The sequence below is a fragment of the Protopterus annectens genome, chromosome 14.part0, assembly GCF_019279795.1.
Source record: "Protopterus annectens isolate FY-2018-M chromosome 14.part0, PAN1.0, whole genome shotgun sequence".
In the NCBI taxonomy this organism is placed as follows: Eukaryota; Metazoa; Chordata; order Ceratodontiformes; family Protopteridae; genus Protopterus; species Protopterus annectens.
Genome location: NC_056748.1, coordinates 832029575 through 832051518, shown reverse-complemented (window position 1 = coordinate 832051518; position 21944 = coordinate 832029575). Strand labels below are relative to the sequence as shown.

General features: G+C 35.6%; 1 protein-coding gene across 8 annotated transcripts in view; it reads right to left on the bottom strand.

Annotated features, from left to right (window-relative positions):
- The window catches only part of LOC122789279 (dynamin binding protein), a 1317438-nt gene that overhangs the window by 823375 nt on the left and 472119 nt on the right, over positions 1-21944 (bottom strand). For all 8 annotated transcript variants that reach the window (XM_044056581.1, XM_044056587.1, XM_044056586.1 and 5 more), the window contains one exon: positions 2183-2305. In XM_044056581.1, coding sequence (XP_043912516.1) covers positions 2183-2305 — 123 coding nt within the window. The remainder of the gene's footprint in view (positions 1-2182; positions 2306-21944) is intronic.

Here is a 21944-nt window from a genome sequence, read left to right as displayed (position 1 = left end):
AGTGCAGAAAAGATCTGAATTCTAAACTAGATGTATAACTAAGTGCAGAAAAGATCTTAAACACTATATCCGTTAACACTGCACGAAAGAAAAATGCTATGTATGTCACTGACTGAAGTTACTGCAGTTTAAGAATTTGACTTTCCCCAGCATGTAGCAATCTTAGACTAGTAAAATCAGAGTGTAAATGGGAAAGAAAACCCTATTGAAGGAGAAGCTTATCTTCCATTAAAGAAGTAAATAAAACATGTTTTTTACTGTTTCTCAATGGCCATTCATCATGATCTGCTGATGCTGAGCATATCAGAAAAAGTGGTGAAGTGACATAAATAGTCAAAGATGAATAGTTATTATTTTCCTAAACTACTTCAGGGTTGGGAATTTTTAAATAACTTTTTTTCTATTTTAAGATAAAAAACTACTACTAGAAAATTCAGTACAGTGGTACTATGGCAATCTTGGCACCCAAACTAAAAGGATCAATATGTTAAAAAACAAATAAGAGCTGGCTGCAAATCATAGCTATCACACAGCCTGCCACAACTGATATCATCTGTGAAGATGAAACAATACATATATGTAGGGTCATTTTTTCTACTACTCTGTGCATGTACTTCTGCAGATGGAACACTGGACTGAGTAATAAAAGATATTTTATGCCCAGTGATACAGCTTCCATTATGTGGTGATTCCCCTAGCCCTTGGGATGCTGCAGCCACTGTTACTGCTGGCTCGTGGGAACACAAGTGTGTGTGTGTGTGTGTGTGTGTGTGTGTGCGCATGTGAGTGCTTGGGTTTACACAGACAGCAATACTTCTTGAGTGCATCATGTATTTGACAGCTGTCCAAAAGTTGTTTGCCTCCCATCCTTCTTCACCATATTCCTAATTCATTGCGTAACTCCACTCTCAGCTGCTTACAGTTCACTTTTCTCTATTCCACACTGTTGTCTTTGCCCTGTTGGTATCCTTTGCTCTACCTAAGGTGAAGCATACTACACAGTCACTGGTTGCCAGTGAAGATCTCACCTCAGCAAGTTAAATATCACTTGAATTAGTGACTATTAAGCCTAGAATACTATGTTTTTGATAATCTTTCGTAGTTCTCTACAGGCTAGAAAATGCAATTACATTTTTGTTTTTAACAGAATATTCTAACACTGAAACACCACTGATAAACTTCTTCTCTTTCTGAATGGCTCCTCCTGTACTAACCACATGAGGTCTGTCCGACAGTTAGCTATCAACCACACAACATAAAGATTTACATGCGACAATAACGCCTCCATGGGGAATAGTGCAGAAGGCCTTGTCCAGGTCCAGATGTGTTGTATGTACTACATAACCACTATGCACTGCTTTAGTGAATTTTCAAAGAAATTAATGAGTTTAAAGAGGTAGAGCCTTCATTTGACAAAGCCAAAACAATGAAGGTCCAAGGTTAACATATCTTCTATGTCCAGATTAACAATAACTGACATAATATGCTCCATAACTTTACATATAAGGTCAGAGAGACTAATTTGTGTGTAGCTACTGGAGTCTACTGCTGGGCCACCCTTATGCAATGACATTACAATGGCAGTTTTTCCAGGCTTCAGGAAAATAACCAGTCTTCTCTACACACACATCTATACAGACACTCACAGACATTATATGAATGTATGCATAAACAGATCGTGTGTTTGACACAATTTACTGAACACAGATGTTTTGAAAGCCACAAATACTGAAAGAAAGAAATGAAAAATGCTGAAGCTTACAAAACCTACAATAACATAAGTGTAATAATACATATCCACTGTCTTTTACAACAAGCCACTATCCCAAAAAACCTGTAAGCATGACTTGTAAGTATATGCATGCGCGCACACACACACACACACACACACACATACATATAAACATATGCATATGTATTGCAAGAGTTTCTTCAAAATTGGTAAGACAGCTGGTTAACCTGATGGAGCAGATACACTTTGCTAATGGCTCAGAGAACGAGGAAATAATGGACATCTGAAGGTGATATGGTACCTTCTGTGCTGGGTTGTGAGCTGTGAAAAGTGCAGGACATGCACAATAATGCTAACATCTGCTCCACCTATACATAAAAAAATGTGTTTCAATATTTTCCAATGGCATGTCCTTCTCAGTTTCCTGGCATATCAATTTAAAGGCCTTACCTCTCCTAAGGGACAGAGTTCCATGTTCATGAGATGTGAAGTCATCTGTGCATACCATGAGCTTCTCGCCACACTGTGTACTGGGAATAGGAACACATTCCACAAAACTGCTGGGAAACTGGCCTGGAAATTAATGAAAGAGAAACCACTTCAAAACAATTGTTAGAGCTGTACCACACAAAAAATAAAGTCACCATGGGCATTCTCAATGTTAGCAGTAAAGCTATAAAGAAAATGGCTATTCTGTAAACAAAAATATGGTGCACATATTATAGCTATAAACATTATACCACTAATGGACAGCACTGAATCCTCCTGTTTCTCCATTCCTGTCAAAATAATGTAGCAGTCGTCAAATTACAGTACTGCTGTATCATTTTGACATGTGCTGGCAACTAGTGGAGGGGAAGTTTCCACACAACGCTAAACACAAAGAGCTATATCAAGTTTTCTTGTTATTTGTCCTTTGTAAGGGGGCTGGCACCTCCCCAACTCTCTTTGACTATCTTTAGAGATAGGGGTTGGGGAGCAGTAGCCCACTTACAAATATAATTAATGATCCCTCCATCTGACTTACCTGGTCTGTATGTCTGTTTAACTAACTTTGTGTATTAATCAATCCATCCCTAACTGCTTAATTAAAATAATGCTGGATGGATGGTGCATGGGAAAAATGCACGAATTATTAAAAAAACACACACACAAACTCTAAGCTCATATAAAAATGTTTGCCTCAATCCTGCATCAGCACTTATGCCAAATTCAGTGTTCTCCATAACTAGCAATATTATAATATGCATTTATAAACTCACTATTAAAATATGTCTACTTTCTTTACTGTAATGTTAAACATCACTTTTGATATGCACTAGAATTACAAATTATACACACACACACACATATATATATATATATATATATATATATATATATATATATATATATATATATATACATATATATATATATATATATATATATATATATATATATATATATATATATATATATATATATATATATATATATGTACACATATGGACTGCTTGTTTAATTCTTGTGTCAGTTAATACATATAAGGCATAAATGCAAGAATTGTTGTGAGCACATTCTAATTATAATAAATTATTTTTCAAAGTCGGTCGTAGAAAGACAAGAGAGATTTCATACATCCTAAGCAAGGCAATGAAAACTTGCTAGTGTTAGAAAGATGCCTGCTCATTTAAATAGGTGGAGACAGCTTACTTCTGCTAAACATCAGTCAGGATGACCCAATCATTACAAACAGAAGAAATTCCCCACCTGGCAGCTTCAGGCACTCCCACTGGCAAACATCTAAGATCAGAACCGAGGAAGCCCCAAGAGTCATATGTCTCTTTCCCCTCTCAAGACTGGTTCTCATTAGCTCAAGAATTTCTTAGCATTCTCGAAGGATAGCAGACTGACCACAGCAGGCTCTCCACTAAAGAGGAATATCCCCCTGAAAGGGGTATGGACATCTTCTTCTAGTAGAAAAGGGATAGGCCAAACTCTGATCCCACTCAGCAGGATGAGGATGGCCCTAACTATAGATCACATGTCCTCACCTCTGGAATATTACTCCATCAATGAATAAATATTAAGTCTAGACTTCAGTTGAGGATCTCACCTTTGCTGACACCTTAACCTGATGACGGTCCATTTTAAATGGCAAGCTTCAAAGACTGCAGCTGTACAAGAACGGGCCCCAAGTATGCTGTGCTATGACCCCCCCCCCGCAAACTAGTGGCACTTGCCCCAGTGCAAGGAGCCTTTCTAGATGTCATTCAATTCCAACTGCCGGAACCTGATTCTCAGCTTCCAGCCCCTAATAAGACTGGAGTGATTTTATAGGGTCCAAGGATCTCATTCCTTTCTACATAAAAACTTGGTGATGGAATGTAACACCCAATCCCCAGAGACCAACAAAAAAACTCCACCCAGCAAGAATACCTTATCTAATATGATGGGATAGATGGATTCCTAGACACATATGGCATATGACACATGGCAAGAAGGCATTCACCTGATCTACTCTTGCCTTTAATATTTTAAACTGGAAAGTTTGCATACTGAAAGTCCAGGAATATATTTTGAAACAGATCATGGACAGCTGTAAATAAAAACAGGATTATAGGGAATATCTTGAACAGGTTCAGACTGCTCTCAAGCTAACTAAACATGGTATAAAATGTACCCATGATGCAGCTTATGTTGTGTCTACAACAGCTACCGCTGTATCTATGCTAAAAAGTATAAATGGTCATGGATGTAATTCTTTGAAGAGGACTTCCCATTTCCAAATACACCATTTCCAAATGGAGTGCCCACTGCATTATTTTCTGCCACAAGTACAATGGAAAACAGCAGGAGAGATGAGCTCTCACACCATCAGGGGCACAACCACTACCATAGTCTTCTGAAAGGAGTTTTAACTAAAGATATCCTTGGAGCAGCCAGTCGGTCTTCTGTTCACATCTGCCTGAGATACTACAGACCAGATCACATATTTAGGGTTGGGGTTGAGTTTACTTCAGCAATCTTGAAAGGTATACTGCCCAGTTCTTCCACAGGTGGACCACACTCCCAAGGACAGGGCCTGCAGCACTGACTTACATGATGAAGACAGAACTACTGAGTTAGCATCTTGCCATAACTGTAGAAGTCTGAGTGTAGTCACTGCTTCTGTCTCTCTCCATCTCCTGTGTACAACCTTACAGCTGCCAGGCCAGGACGGTACCCCTCCTTTTCCCTTCCATCTTGTCATTAAGATGCCCTTGTCCTTCTTGTCCTATCAAGAGGCCTCTAAATGTCGTGGTGAAAATGGAATGGCAGTTCAAAGGTAAGGGCTATCTGTTATCCATCAACAAAGGGGATCTCCTCAAAAATCAAATACTGTTTTTGATGACTCTCCTTGAAGGTCTACAACTACAATTAATCCTAATTAGTGTATTAATGTAAGTGGAAGGGGCTGGAGGATAGCCAGAAGGGCAGAAAACCAGAAGGCTGAGTATTGAAATACAGACACGTTAAGGAAAGGCCAGCTGTTAGACACACTAAAGAATAACACACTCAGAAGGAGTGAACTGCAGACCAAGGGGCTGCTAAATAAACGTCTGCATCAAAGTGATGTTTAAAATAATTGCTAGAAGCATCCATACCTCTAATGAAGTGGCCTTGAACAAAAGTATTGTCCAACAGGCTATGAGCCCCACAATTGTAGAAAATAGTGTAGCTGCAATCCACATGGAAAGTCTGCCTGGAGACTGCCAGTCCTACACTCCTTCCAGAAGCAAAGGAAACAATCAACTGTTCACTCTTCTTAAACTTGTGCACTTACCTTGTCAGACTGAGCTGGCAGTACATACCCAGGGTGTAAAGTTTCCATCTCAGTGAAAACAGCAGAAAGAAAAGAATGGCAGTTTTAGGCACAATTTGGAAACTACTTTCAAGAAGTTAACTGGGTTAAATCCTAAGAGACACACTATGGTTCCCCACACATAAGGGACTACTGCAACTCTAAGATCCAGCAAGTAGAAGTGATGGCCACAAGAACAAAAGCTTTTTCAAGATATAAACTTCAATATTGCTGATCCATCAGGTTCAAATGGGGAAAACAGAACCCTGTCAGTCACAAAGATTAAATGCTATGAAAGGATGGTGTCTCCAATGTAGAAATCCTTTAAAAAGCTTCAAACTCAACCAGTGCTGGGTCACAATACTGTACTCTACAATGTTATGACAAACAGACAGCTGACACAATGCATCTTGCTGGTGGAATAGCTGAAGTCCAAACTATAAATGCACATGATGTAGGGATGATGACCTTAGAGCTGATCAAATATGGTGGCATGGGATACTATACTGCTCGAACAGACAACATTTTACTCTTGATGGGACATGTTTGCTTAATGGATGGCTTTCTAGCAGCCTCAATCATTTCTGACATTTTCATTAGGAGGTAAGGTGGGATCAGATGGTCTACATCAACAGCGAAGCCTTGTTGTGGAGCCAGATGTTGCTTCACCTATGAAGGACACCCTTGGTTAGGACCCCTTTTAGCCAGCATGAACTGATGGGAATTACCTTTTGGACTTTCTTCCCTGAATTTAGCAATTGCGCATGGATGCAGTAAAAAAGATGGAAAGATAAAGGGAAATATTCCATGCCATGGGACATAGCATCTGCCCACCAACACCTTGTTGTGTCGCATTAAGCAGAAAATGGGAAGAACTGCAATGTGTACCATCAAAAGGGTCAGTCTTCAGTGTGCCTTCTTTAGTAGCATCTGAACAAAGTATGGCCTCTGAATCTACAGCTCCAGGAGAGGACTGGAGGAGCAGCTCAGAGGGTCCACAAGAAAATTCACTTTGCATGAAATGGGAACTGATGAGACAATGATGGCATAATGTATGGCCTACTGCTAGGCATTCATCACCTCTCTTCACAGCGGGTACAAAACGTGCTCCCCTGCTCTATTAGATATCACACTACACTTGTCACAACACATGAGCAGACCATTTTCCCATTAGTCCACGCCTTAGGAGAACTCACTGCTCTTTGACCATGGGTGAGCCCTGGTGTGCTCTCTCCAACACCACAGGCATCCACTGTCAGAAGATGTAAAAGGTTTGTCTGCAGGACTGGGAGGTGCACCTGAAGTTGGGAACTATCCACTGCTCCACAGTTCAGCAACAAGGGCTCACTACCAGAAGAAGGCTTAAGTGCACATGGTGGCTCTGCTATCATGAAGACCTCACAGCTCACTGCAACATCCATACAATAAGTTGAGAAAATGGTTCCATGAAGATCATAGCAGCCATGAGGTCCAAAAGATGGATGAGGGTCCAAGCATAGTCCAGGCCTTTTGCAGTATCCTGACTCAGACTGTTAAAGACATGACCACGTGTCACACTCCATCAGCAAAAATGATTAGCATTGGCAAATGTCCAGCTCTGCAGAACTAAAAACAACTCATGGACTTTCAGTTTTTTCATGGCAAGAATGTAAAAATAAATGCTAGACACCATCTCTTCTAAGTGACACGGTTAATGCTGCTGTCAAAATCTACATGTGCATATAAAGTAAAGGAATGGTTAGATAAACATGCAGTTTACTTAATTCAAAAGAGACGTAATGTGTTCATGTATCTGACTCACTGTACTTCAACTCCTACTGTAACAGTATTGTGTTTAGGTTATTGCTTTCAATACTGCAGAATTTAATTTACTATTGTTTTTAAATATGCTATCAATACATGCACTACCATACAACCTGCAGAAGGTGCTGAGAATAACGCTCTTAACTAACATCAAAGACTCAAGCAATAATGATTTCATAAACTTCAGTTATGCCCTGACTTAGAAATTAAACTGGGCAAACCATTCATACTGAGTAATGTTACCATATTATGTCCAAGATACAAAATTTAAGTACTATCTTAACATAGTAATGCAGTATTTCTTTGCTAAAATGAATAAGCGCAAGTTGCTGTGTTGCTGCTTATCACCTACTATTTCAACTTCTTTCATTTTCAGGAAATATAATTCTGAATTTTGGGGTCATAACCTAGCTTATGGGTGGTACATCATTACCCAGCCAGATTACACAGCCTCTGGCCTCAAACCAACTCTAACCACCCCGTACTTAAAAGGAGTGAAATGTGATACCTTTGCTTTTCTGCATCATACCAGACAGTCATGCATGAACTGATGGTGTAAGACACAAGAGCTATGCACCCCACAAAATTCTTCCACTTTTGGGCTCAGTATTGACATTTTGTCTTCTACCACTACCACAGGTATGGAAGCTATCTGCAACTCTCAGAATATTGAAAATTAATTACAAAAGTGCATTTACGTATCAGAGTTCAGTGGTGGTCATTGGAACACAGAGAAATGTGCTGTTGAGACTCAAATCCTGGCACATTCCAGTCTTACCACAACTCTGCTTTGCTCTTGGAAATACTTGGAAATCAGACACCATGTAAAATATTATGCTACTTGTCTTTAAGAACACCTCTCTCCTTTGTTTCCTTTCCCTCTCAGCCTGACTGCAAAATTACATACAAAATGTAAGTTTCTAATCTTATTTTACAAGGTGTTTGTTACGCTTCAAGGTACTTCTACATTCTTTCAGCTGGATGTTGAGAAGGAGTTCAAACATAATGGCAAGCCCAGCTGTAGCACAAGTGTTGGGAGTTGAAGTAAAAGTTTGCAGTGCAGACAATTCAGTTTCCCTCCAAGTTCTATTACTAAACCAACATCTTTACTATAAGGCCATCCATGCAGCAATACACAAAATGCATATATATCTATGTATCCTAAACTGGGAGAGCTGAAACAAAGAATTCTAATAATAAATCACTGTTTTCATGCTTGTCTACTCTCTGCCTTTATAGACTGCAACAGACAACATAGGTTTTGCTTTCAATTCTGCCTATTCTTCAGGCTGCTTCAGGCACCACCTGATGCAGCTGGCCAATGAGGAAATGGCTATTCACTGCTTTGTTCTGCAGCCCAACCAGCTTTGAAATCAGTGCTGTTTTAGTCTTCCTATAACAAGTGATGGTATCACAAGGCATAACTGCTTTGTTTTTTATGGGGAACTAAGTCTACAGTCTGCTGCTGAGCTGAGACAAACTTTTTTTAAGGATCATAATTCCATGAAAACACAATACACACTGCATGCTGTGTAGGGGTCCACTAAGCATGACTAACTTTAAATAAAAAAATTATTTTAACAAATTCAATAAGAACATTTTAGAAATACTTCTGAAAAACAAAACTGGTGGGGCTGCAGCCCAGCAGCCCAGTACCTACCATAAGCCAATTCTGGTAGTCTTTCAGATATTTTCTTTAATGCAAAATATCTGTTTATTACTATTTTATTTCCGATTGTCCTGCAACTGTTCATATTGTTAGTTGTTTGTGATATGTTTATGTTCATACCATAAACATATCCTGCCAAAGTGGCAAGGAGCTTTTTTATATATAGCATTGCTTAAGTATATTACAGCATATTTTCCTATTTGAAAGTGATAATTTAGTAAAAGAGTCTAAATGAAAAGGCAGCAAACCCAAGGCCAGGAAGGAACTGGACCACAAAAACTTATAAACTTTTGTTCGTTTAATAAAACGCCACAAACTTCATCAGAAGAAATACAAAAACTTGAAACCACCCTTTAAATACTTGTCATGTGCAAAAAAAATCCTCCAATGACAAAATGATTCAAATCATCATCTTCTTCTTTCGGCTGCTCCTGTTAGAGGTCACCACAGCAGATCATCCGTTTCCATTTCTTCCTGTCCTCTGCATCTTGCTCTGTCACACCAACCACCTGCATGTCCTCTCTCACCACATCCATAAACCTTTTCTTAGGCCTTCCTCACTTCCTGTTACCCGGCAGCTTCATCCTTAGCATCTTTTTCCCAATATACTCTGCATCCCTCCTCAGCACAACCCAACCAACGTAATCTTGCCTCTCTGGCTTTGTCTCCAAACCTTCCAACCTGAGCTAACCCTCTAATATACTTATTCCTAATCCTGTCCATCCTTGTCACACCCAGTGCAAATCTCAACATCTTTAACTCTGCCACATCCAGCTCTGACTCGTGCCTTTCAAATAAATCATTTAAACAGCCACTTTGATGTCATGAAAATTTAAAAATACAATACAAATTTGTTAACATTGCATATGTATAAAAACATGAAAATGTATGTATATAATAGTCAACAATAAAACTACATGATGTTTCATCAAATAAAGCCTATTTTGTGAACAGCTTGGCTCATTACATCAAAGCCTTTATAAATGAAGAAAACACAATGTAAATAGTTTCATTTAGTCCTGGAGGGCAGTCTGCTCTTAAAGCTATCTGCCATTTAGTTTCCCTACATTCTAATAAGGCTTTAAAATTACCCACCAAAGGACCACAAACTACTTTGTCTAAAACAAAGAATGTAAATTTCTTAAAATTGTTACATAATAAAATGTGTTGTGCCAGTGCATTATTCCTGTTTCTCACTGCCAACACGTTTGTAAATCCTTCTACTTAATGACCTGATGGTCTTGCCAACATAACTGGTACAAGAATTACATACTGCAAGATAAACAATGCCCACAGAATCACATGTAAACCTGTCCTTTGCCCAAATAACTTTCTTGAAATGTTTCAACTCAACAGAACCTGAACTGGCTATGTATCTACATTCCCTGCAGTGACCACAAGCAAAAGTCCCAACAGGGTCTTTGACCCCATTGTGTGATGTCTTAGAAGTACTTTCAAGTATACTTCTTATGTTACTTACCTTTTTATAAGTAAACAAAGGTTGATTACGCAGGATTCTCACCAATTCAGAATGTCCAAGCAACATCTTCCAATTTTCCTTGATAATACGCCTAATAATGTCCATTCCATCTGAAATGGGCAATGGGAAGGCAAGCTCAAACACCTTGTTGTTTTGATTAACCCTACTTGCCACACTGAAATTGCCTGTCAAAATGGGGCTAGCTAAACTGTCTCAGTTATAACTTCAGCAACAATGTTACATAACCAAAACAAATCATATCCCCTGGCTGCAAAAAAATCCAGTCAGTTTGTTAACCTCACCATCAAAGACAGAATCTTCACTAGTCAAATGGTTCAACCTTATTAGTTGTCCCTTGACAACCCCTCTTTTCATATGTTGGGCGTGAAGACGGTCCCTGTGTAGGTACTGATTGACGAAGGTAGATTTCCTGTGGATACTACTACTGAAACTAAAACTGTCATCAAGTAGTTCCAAATGAATATCCAGGAAGTCTATTGTTTTCCCAAACCCTCCCAGGGTAAAGTTCAAAAAACTGGTGGAATAATTCAGGTCTTGCAAGAATAACTTGAAACTGTCAAGGTTCCCTTGCCACAAAAAAGAAAATCAATGTAACGTCTTTAAAATAAAATGTTCTTAGTCAAAGAATGTGTCGCAAGAAATTTCATCTCCCACATAGCCATAACTAGATTAGCAAAAGAGGGAGCCACTCTAGAAAACGTCCACACCAGAGATTTGCTGAAAAATACTAGTTCCAAACTTAAAAAAAATTGCTTTCCAAAATCATTTCCTTGAAAGCACACAAAGTGTTGATCTTAACACTGTCAAAATCAGTATAACCAGTCAAATATCCCCTAAATAAATAAATTCCAACTTCTTGATCTATACTTGTATAAAGGGAAGTGACATCCAGTATTACAAAAAATATAGCTGACATATCAAAATTTTTCAAATTAAATTCACGTAACAACTCTAACAGCTGCAATGAATCTTTTAAATAAAACCTTGAACTTTGAACAATAGGGTTCAAAATTTTATCTAACCAAATAGAAATTGGTTCAGTCTTAGAGTATGCTGCTGACACTATGGGTCTAAAAAGGGGGAGGGGCACTTCTGCATTTGTGGACTTTAGGAATACCAAAGAGAAGTGCTAACTTCGGATGTTCAACCTGTAAAAACATGTATATTGAGTATCCAATATTACCTTGACAAAATAAATCAAATAATAAAGTGTCAACATGCTTGAAACACAATAAAACTTCATTTATATTGACCTGTCTGTAACTTCTATGGTCACTCAAAAATTGCATAGCATTTTCATAGTCCACAGTACGCATAATGACTAGGGCCCCACCCTTATCTGCCTTCATTACTCTCAGATTCTTGTTAGTAGCTAAGTTTTTAAGTTAGTAATATTACATTTATAATGGGAGAATGACATGGAAACTCTATATATAACTTATACGGTTGAGCCGTTTGACTAGTGAAGATTCTGTCTTTGATGGTGAGGTTAACAAACTGACTGGATTTTTTGCAGCCAGGGGATATGATTTGTTTTGGTTACGTAACATTGTTGCTGAAGTTATAACTCTCAGAGACAGTTTAGCTAGCCCCAGTTTGAGAGTCAATCTCAGTGTAGCAAGTAGGGTTAATCAAAACAACAAGGTGCTTGAGCTTGCCTTCCCCATTGCCCATTTCAGATGGAATGGACATTATTAGACGTATTAACAAGGAAAATTGGAAGGTGTTGCTTGGACATTCTGAATTGGTGAAAGTCCTGAGTAATGAACCTTTGTTTATTATAAAAAGGTATGTAACCATAAGACGTATACTAAGTACCTCTAAGACATCACACAATGGAGTTAAAGACCCTGTTGGGACTTTTGCTTATGGTCATTGCAGGCAATGTAGATACATAGCCAATTCAGGTTCTGCTGAACTGAAACATTTCAAGAAAGTTATTTGGGTAAAGGACAGGTTTACATGTTATTCTGTGGGCATTGTTTATCTCGCAGTATGTAATTCTTGTACCAGTTTTTATATTGACAAGATCATCAGGTCATTAAATAGAAAGATTTATGAACGTGTGTTGGCAGTGAGAAACAAAGACAGGAATAATGCACTGGGCACGACACATTTTATTATGTAGCAATTTTAAGAAATATACGTTCTTTGTTTTAGACAAAGTAGTTTGTGGTCCTTTGGTGGGTAATTTTAAAGCCATACTAGAATGTAGGGAAACTAAATAGCAGATAGCTTTAAGAGCAGACTACTCTCCAGGACTAAATTAAACTATTAACATCAAGTGTTTTCTTCAGTTACAAAGGCTTTGATATTGTGAGCCAAGTTGTTCACAAAATGGGCTTTATTTGATGAAACACCGTGTAGTAGTTTGTTATTGACTATTATATACATACATACATTTTCATGTTTTTATACATATGCAATGTTAAAAAATGTGTAGTGTTTTTATAAATTTTCATGACATCACAGTGACTAAATAATTTATTTGAAGCATTTTGTTGTTGGATGATTTTTTGCACATGACAAGTATTTAAAGGGTGGTTTCAAGTTTTTGTATTTATTCTGATGAAGTTCATGGTGTTTTATTAAACGAACGAAAGCGTATAAGTTTTGTGGTCTGGTTCCATCCTGGTCTTTGGTTTGCTGCCTTTTCATTTTTACTTTGTTTTTTGGAGTTGTTTAGCAGTTTTTAGTAAAATAAACTGTAACAGAGACAGTTTTACAAATGTTGCATTAATCTAGTACACATTCACTTTAAATAAGAAGCTATACTGTTGCACTGTTGACTATGCATGCCATCCATGAAGTTTTCATGCCCGTAGGTAAAACTGTTTAAACTTGACATAAACTGGAAAGGCAGTTTGGAGAAAGGTTAAAGCATTTTATGCAGTTCTTAATAACATATAAACCCAAAATCTGTCAGTTGTGTTACACCCTTCCTATTCAGTGTCAGCTATTGATGTTCTTTCACTGAAACTTCCTGCAGATGTGCTGTTTTTCTAAATCTTTATTCTTACTTTTATACATGCTGTCTGGACATTATTAGCATTTGTTTTAATTCATAAGTAATGCTGATGTTTAAGTTAGCTAGGAAGGAGAACAATAACATGGAAATATGCAACATTTAATTTGTCATGCAGTGATTAAATATTTCCAGTGTTTCAGTTTCCTTTTAGAAAGAAATGGAAGTGTTTTATGCTTACTTAAACATTTCTCATTCATATGAAGGCAACTGGAATTGTTGGTTGCAGCATTTGTCACTTGTAGTCTTGCTAATAGCATTTTTTTAAGTTTTTATTAGATTTTAACTAAACAAATTGATCATGCCAATAACTTTACTTAGAAATTTGTGAGCATAAACAAGAACAATATGAACAACAAACAAGAACTATTTACAAGAGTGTCTATTAATGAAGACTCTCAAGAGAAATCCTACACGTTACAATTGCTACAAGTACAGCTGGTTTTGTTTATCAAGTAGTTCCTTGAAATTTGTCCACATATTATAGTAGGGGGTGATTCTAGTATATCTTGTTTTATTGGTGATAATTTCCAGATGACTTACTTTAGTTGTAATATTTGTGAATTCTTGGTTATAAATCACCTTGCAATTGATAAAATGGACCATAAAAGAGGGTATTCCATTCTTTTAACACAAACAGGAATAGAGGTATTAAAAAAGAATTAATGACTTAGATAAAATAAAATTTCCCCCAAATAAAGCCTGTAAAAAAGATTAATGTTAATGTTATTCCAAAAAGGTGTCAAGTACAACACGATCAAATTAGCTCCTGTTTACACCTCCAACAAACTTGCTTCTTTTTAAATATTAATTCAATTTTATGAGGTTTGAAGAAAAACGTATGCAAGAATTTCCAAGTAAAAAGTTTCCATCTAAGAGAATAAGATGTCTGGAAGATATTAAAAAAATATTTTTTGTCTTCTTCATCTGGAGGTCTGTTATTAATATGAGTAAAAGAGTTCCACTTTTTTTTTCTTTCCTCACCACTCCATATAATTTGGATAAGAGACCCTCTCCCAGTATGTTCTGTTGTATTAATAGTATTCAAAATTCAATTAACTTTGGGATAAGATTTCTTACCCTTGGTTGCATTAACTTAATTTTACCTTCTGCATACTGTCTGCAAGATTATACATCCAAATACATATCTTTGCTTAAATCCTATTTACTTAGGATATAATCAACATAATGCAGTTTTTCATTATTCATGAACTCAAACCAATATATCAGATTTTTTCTTAAATGTAATCACTGTGTCTAACTTTGAAGTGAATATATTATTTTGAATGTATGCTACAGAGAAAAGAAGAAAAATCCATGCCTTATATGTTGGATTTCTACACATTTAGTTTCTAAAGATATTTAAGATAGTAGAAATAATAAATGTAAATTGTCTGGTGACTCATTTCTGAAAAGTAATCTTTTGGCAACCAATGTAAACTACTGTCTCGTATAAGATTATGATTAGAGTTTATGTTATGTTTAAATTCTATGAAAAGGCATCCTAGAAATTGTTTACACTGGGCTGTGTAAATATTTATCCAAAGAGATATTGTTTTTATAACTGGTGATACAGAATACAATTCTAGATCTGGTAGTCTAGTCCCTTATATGATGATTTAAGGCAATTCTTGCTTTGCTGGGGAACCAAAGAAAATTTTAAAATTAATGTATTAAATTCTTTAAAATGTGTTTTAGATAGAGATAAAGACAATGACTGAATAACATAAGATTTTTGTAAAATAATCATTTTGATTATAGATCGTCTCTCTTCCATTGCGAAAAAAAAATTGCTACATTTATTAGATTCTTTACACTGGTTATGCTGTTAATATAACTAATTTATTATGTTATTAATTTTATATGTTACAATTATCCCATAACAGTTAATTTTTTCTCTCTCTAACAATGTATTTAGTAAATCTATCATTTATCCTAACAATATTGGCATTTATGGGTAGTATTTTTGTTTTGCTATCATTAAAGGAGAGACCAGATCTTTTTGGAACTCATCCATTGCCTTAAAAACAGCAGAAAGGGAACTATCACGGTCACTCAGTGTCAGAAGAATGTCATTAGCAAACTGGATTTTAGAAACCAAATTCGCATTTTTGCTAATGCCTTTTATGTCTAAAACTGACCTGATAAAATTTGCAAAAGGTTCCATAATTAGAGTGAAAAGCGGGGGTGAAAGAGGACATCCTGGTTTAGTTCTCTTCAAAATTTGTATGGAATCAGAAGTAAAAGTACCTATTTAAATGTATGCAAAACAATTGTCATAAAGAGGATTTATAAGATATGTAAAAATTACTTGAAAAATGACATTCCTGTAAGACTAACAAAAGATATTTTCATTTCAGATAGTCAAAATACTACTAATATCTACACTCAATGTCAGATTCTCTTTTGTCATAAGTATTCTATTTAGAATAAAACCTGTATGATCCTCATTAAACATGGAAGGTAGAACATATTTTAATCTATTAGCATGAATTGCCATGAATAATTTATAATCTACATTTAAAAGTGAAATTGGTCTGTACAAAGAGCGTTCAGTCGGATCTTTGTTAAATTTTAAAATTGGGGAGATAAGAGTATGTTTCCAGGACAGAGGAACTTTTGTTAAGTCTTTAAATATAACTTTATGTAATATGTTTAATACTTCTTTAGATAGTAACTTGTAGAGTTCCGGTATAATTCCATCATTACCTGGTGCCTTGTTAGGTTTTAATTTGTTAATTTGAGTTTGAATTTCAGACACTGAGATAGGTTTATCAATTGATTTCACTTGGTCACCACATATTTTTTATACGTTTTTGATAAAAGTTTTGGTTATCACTTCAGAGTCTGCTATTACATTATATTGACTGATTTTATTGTAATAATTTCTAAATTCTTTTAAAATATCTTCTATTTCTGACACTCTTCCTTTTCTTTTATGTGAATAAATCTCCTTTATATGTTTAGACCTACTAAGTAGTTTTGTTCTGTTAGCCAACTTATGCATAGATTTTGGGTTAATAGAGAAATTAATTATCTTGAACTCTTCTAGATTAATCCTAGTTTTATGATTTAAAATTTCCAAATTATGTAGATTATTAATCTCTTCTATGTTACTATTGTTACCCGTCTGATTTTCCAGTTTTAATTTGTAAAGTTTTTCTTGTATTTCATACAGTTCTTTGTCACATTGTTTTTTCTTTACTGACTCTAGACTGATCTTACTATTTTCCTATCTATCTCTAAGAGAGATACAATGATCTAAGTCTTACTTACAGAGCAAGGCAAATACAGATGAAAACTTGTGAAGTGTTGAAGATGGATGTGTTCAAATCCAAGACAAGATACAAAATGCACAGACTTTCTCTGAGAGATGGTTCTTAAATTAATAATATACATTACTGCTGGATTAGCTGGATGACATCACTATTTGACATCTCTGTGTCAAAAAATACTTAAGCTTGCCTGGAACTGGGAGTTGTAAAACAGTTAAATATTTTACCTTTGAAACCTGTAATTATTTATTTTTCCAGATAATAGAAAGAGCTCCTAGCTGTAGACATCCTGTCACCTAGCGGAGAGATACCACAGTCGTAAACAATTTCAAATTATTTTCTTAAGGGTTTTGCAGGTTAACTTTGTATGTTCCAGTTTCTTACTATCAAAACATACATTTGCATAGACATAACGTTCATATACATATATTTATTTTTCCAGTAGGGTACACTGTGGTTACATTATTGAAGCTCAGCACATAACATACAGTTTTCTTACATTTGTAAGACAAGCATACAAACCATATTCGTATTCACAAATAGAATTATTTGCAAAATTCCAGCTAGCTGGGCTGGCAGCCTTCACAACAGCAACTCCTCTTTTTTGATTACATTGTGAACTAGATAATACAGTGTAATATGTAGTATTAAGTCTGTCTTTATCTTCTGTCAATAGGTGTGCTTCTTGTAAAAAAAAATAACTTGAGAGTTAAGTAACTTCAAATAGTTGTTTAGACTACCCATTTTGCAACCATTATTCAATCCATTAACATTTATGGAAATACAATTAATAAATGTCATTTGTCATACAGGTCAACAGTGTAGATGCAACTCTCTTAAAATTAACTATATGGTCCCAGTATAATATCTCTTCTTTGTTAAAGAACTGCTTATTAATAGTCATACTGACATTAATATTTAAAAGTTTAATTAGACGCATAGTTATTGTAGACACCCACAAAAAACAAAAACTTTTAATGTAACTAAATAGTTGCTTTTAAAATCCTTCAAACCCCTCTTGGAGTCTAACACTCCCTGCTTGAACAGTCTAACCATCCAAGCAAACCCACCCATCTACTATTCTAAAAAGCCCAACCCCCTCTGCTTCAAACAAACAAAACTGTCATTAACAGCAAAGCGAACACAAGTCTATATCCTTTAAAACCAGGATACATGTGTGAAGAAAAAGAGAAGCATTATATGTCCCAAAGTTGTTTAACTTAAATATTTCTCATTTTATATGTTCATTAAAACATGAAGAAAGAAATAACATTTGTTATTGTTCAATAACTATATACAATCTTGAATCTCATCTACTGTCATCTTGAAAAGGTGAAAAACTGCTTTACTGCAGTTAAAGATTCCTATTATGTACCTCACAAAAATATCAATTTCCTTCCTAAATCATCTGTTTTCATTCAGTGAAAATGTACTAATAGATAAACAGATGTCATGAAACATTTAAACAATAATGTACTGCTATTTGTGCTCATCAGTTTACTGTAATCAACTAACACATCTTAAGTCATCCCTACTGATCATAAGGTTTCTTTCTTTGTTTTGTATATGATAACTTCAAGTGTAATAACATACTCATGACATTAACATTAAGCATCTAAAAAAAGGTTACCAATGACATATATATATTTGTGTCACTTTTAATGTAATGCTTCTGTGAAACATCTTAACATGTACATTAAAATATAGTCTTCAAGAAATATCATCAAGAATATATCACAGTACATACAGCATTATTTTGTTTTCCTTATTAAATGATAAAGAGCTACACTTCTGATAGCTCTTCATATAAATATAACATTCACCAATTCTTTGGTTTACATGCTTTGCATAGCTTTCTTATCATTTGCCTTATGTAACAAACTATACTGCTTTATATTACATATATAACAAATAGTATGTCCATATGCTTATTTTTCATTCAAGAAAATATATCAAAACTAATAATCTAGAAAGAGAAAAAAATAAACTTTTTGTAACCTACTATAGAATAGTGACTTACATTATTAAGCTACAATGTCTTAACAGTACAATATAACTTTAATAATTTTAATTTACGTTAGCCAGAAATCAGAGTTTAAGTGTCTTACTGCACTCTAAAGCATTATTCATAGGTTCCCACCTATTATTTAAATTAACTTTCTAAAGCTGTCCACCAATCAAAATCATAAGCTGTTAACAGCCCGGGTCTATATATCAGAAGATCGAAGTTTCATAACTTTGAATCTGATATGGTCGACACCATATGATCGAAGTCTTGAAACTTCGAATCTTTTAACGGAGATCTCCGTACTGCGTGGAAAGAGAAGATTTCCCTTTTCTGCACTGTAGTGCGATCTCGGAGTTGGTATATTTAAGTAGCAGGGGGTGTGGGGTGTGGGGGATGCAGGGGGGGTTTGCTTGCTTGAGGAGAGTTTAAATGGTTTGTTTTTGTAAGTTGTTGTATTTTATTACATTTTTGATGTTTCAAGACTTCGATTATATGGTGTCGACCATATCAGATTCAACGTTTTGAAACTTCAATAATGTAATATAGACCCAACAGCCTTGGTTCTCTGCATGGCAGGAAACGTCACAGAACTTGAGCTGTTTACCAGAGAAAGCATCAAGTGCTTAAGTACAATGAGAAAGCTCAAGCAAAAAAGTAATGTCTTTCTGCTTCTCCTGTTAGGGGTCGCTACAGCAGATCACAGGTCCACAGATTGATTGGCAGTGGAGTTTTTATGGTGTTGAGTTGCCAGCCTGGTGCCCAACCTTCACAGAAGGCACACGCACACACACACACACACACACACACACACACACACACACACACACACACACACACACACACACACACACGCACGCACCTGCTGCATGTCTTTAAAACTCACTCGACTGCAGGAAGGACATACAAACTCCATACAGAAGGCACTCCAGCTGAGAATCAAACCAGAGAACCTCATGTGTGAAAGCCCAAGCACTAGAGAGAAAAAAAAAAGCTTCTACTTTTTATGAATACATCTTGTAAGCAGACATGTTTCTCTAATTCTCTAACAGCGTTTCATCTCATTATCAAGACTAAGGAACACATATAAGAAATCTATAAGGAGAGATTATTTTAAATCTATTCCAAGCATCACAGCCCCTTCATTTTCAAACTATAACATAAAATAAATACATAGAAAATGGAATTATCCCCTCCCCCAAAAACAAACACACAGCGATTCATCTGGTAAGCACAACAGCTCCACATTATCACAATCCATGCACTAATAAAGTAAACAACTTTCAGGTTATACTATTAGTAATGGTAAAACAGCTCCTCAAATGTTACACTGAGTCAGGCAAGGCCACAACTACATTTACAAAATATGCTTTGCTTATGTATCCCCAGTAAGGCATTTTTTCACTGTTAATGCTTTTAAAACATGAAATGCCACTTGAAGCACAAGCCCCGTTTTTAGTAAATAATTTTCTATTTATGGGAATAAGGCAACTTTAGAGACTTAGATATGTAAACTAATGTAATCAAACTCAGTGCAACTATAACGGACACATAGACACAAAGCATGCATTAGCTTAATGGTAACTGCGAATGTAACACCACGGTATAAATTTTGGTATAGGAGTTATATGCTTCTTAAGGAGTTATATATGCTTCTTTTAAATAAGGATTGTGACTAAAAAAGACCTAATAATATTTTTGTTATAACATATCAAGAAAGTATTGGTTGCCTATAAAACAGGAAAATATAACAAAATCTTAGCTTACCTTGTAATAACAGACTTCTTGTTGATATTCTAACTTCTGTTTATGTTACAGACGAAGTATGAAATATTTTCTATTGTTTAAAAAATATGAAAATAAAGAATAGATATTTATACAAGGAGAAAAACAATGTTTAGCACTTTATTTTCTTTATATATAAACTAAGCAACCAGTCATTTGTCTATTAATTTCTTTTTATTTGCCTTCCATTCATTTTTCTCTGCTTGTGTCTTCAAGGATATAATGGACTAATCCATATCTTCTGTTTCTTCTTATATTTTATTAGTTTTTAGATATGGCAATGCAGGGTCCATATCTTTGAGGAGTTTAGTTTTGTCTGAAAGGAAAATCTTTATTCTGGCAGGAAACAGTAGATGTACTTTTATTTGTTTTTTCTTAAGTTCTCTAATGAGAGGAAGTAATAGTTTTTTCTTGGTCATTACTGCTGCAGAACAGTCACTGTCAAAACAAATGTTACAGCCATCTATTTTGAGTGGTGATTTAGCCTAGGCAGCCTTAAGAACAAGTTCTTTATCTTGAGAGGAAAAAAATTAACAATAATAGACCTCGAAGAAGTGTTGATTTTAGAAGCAGGAGTAACTAAAGATCTATGAGTTCTGTTAAGTCTAAAATTTTAGGGAACCAGGAAGATAAAAAATGAATCATATTATTGCCTTCAGCTCTTTCAAGTAATCCAAATATATGGATGTTATTCCTGCGAGACATGTTTTCGAGGTCATCAGTTTTGGCTAGGAGAAAGAGTATTTTGCTTTAATAGGAACTCAATATTATTTTCATCCTCATTCAGTCTTCCATCTATGTCATTTAAAGAATTTTCAGTGCCTGATATATGGGTCTTCTCCAGCTGCAGAGCTTCATTGATTTGCTCCATTTGTTTGGAAAAGTTCTGTTTAAAATCCTCAGTTTTGGTGTGCAATTTATCTACCTTAAGTGATAGTTCCTGAATGCTAGTAATGAATGAATTAATCTCTTTTTTTTAAGTACAGAATCTTGTGAAGTTACCTTTGTGTGACTCATTATAAGGCTGGATACAGTGAAAAATATTTCCCACTAAGATTTTATCAGGAAAATAATGGAATATGTAAAAACATTCTTTGATACAATCCTCAAGCACTGCAAGATTTAACAAAATTCACTAAATTAACCTGTTTAGAAATATAACTTCCTGTCAGAAATATATACAGAAGCAAGGCAGGAGAAAAGTGCTGCTAACCTAGTCACATCCTGGTGATGCCCCCCCCCCCTCCGCTAAGAGCAATTGTTAAATATCTTCAGTTAAGTCAAGTTTGCATGAGTTAAGTAACTGTTCTGCTGAGTGACAAG